The sequence below is a fragment of the Tupaia chinensis genome, unplaced genomic scaffold (assembly GCF_000334495.1).
Source record: "Tupaia chinensis unplaced genomic scaffold, TupChi_1.0 Scaffold000067_1, whole genome shotgun sequence".
Taxonomy (NCBI): Eukaryota; Metazoa; Chordata; class Mammalia; order Scandentia; family Tupaiidae; genus Tupaia; species Tupaia belangeri.
This window is the reverse complement of record NW_006159526.1, coordinates 3,006,650-3,007,037: the sequence shown is the minus strand read 5'-3', so window position 1 is coordinate 3,007,037 and position 388 is coordinate 3,006,650. Positions and strand designations below refer to the sequence as shown.

The following is a 388-nucleotide window of genomic DNA, read 5'->3' as shown; positions in this document are numbered from 1 at the left end:
GCCCTGCCCAGCCGTTCTGGATCCCGGCCAGCAGCGCCTTCTGCGTCTCGATGAAGCTCTTGACCTGTGGGGAGCGGCCTGCTAGGGCTCTCGGGGCCTGGCCTGCGGGCCTGCGCCCTGCCGACCTGCGCCTCGCCTGGGCCCCCCCGCACCAGGGCTGCAGGGAGGAGCCCCAGCTCACCGCCTCCTTCTTGGGCTCGCGGTCGAGGTCCAGGCGCAGCAGTGAGTGGTTCACCTTGAGGGCCAAGGACAGTGCCATGAGCCCGCCCGTCTTGATCTCGTTCTCCCGAAGGTCCAGTCTCAGGAGGCGGGGGCTCTCGGCGATGAACTCCGCCACGGCCACCGCGCCTGGGAGGGGGACCGCACGGGCTGGGCACGGGACCCACGC

At 71.6% G+C, this 388-nt stretch overlaps 1 protein-coding gene across 1 annotated transcript in view; it reads right to left on the bottom strand.

The window, feature by feature from the left end:
* PPP1R37 (protein phosphatase 1 regulatory subunit 37) overlaps window positions 1-388 on the bottom strand; it is a gene marked incomplete at its 5' end in the record, with an annotated part of 56,795 nt that overhangs the window by 1,913 nt on the left and 54,494 nt on the right. The window contains 2 exon segments of the mRNA XM_014583010.1: window positions 9-64; window positions 182-348. Coding sequence (XP_014438496.1) covers window positions 9-64; window positions 182-348 — 223 coding nt within the window.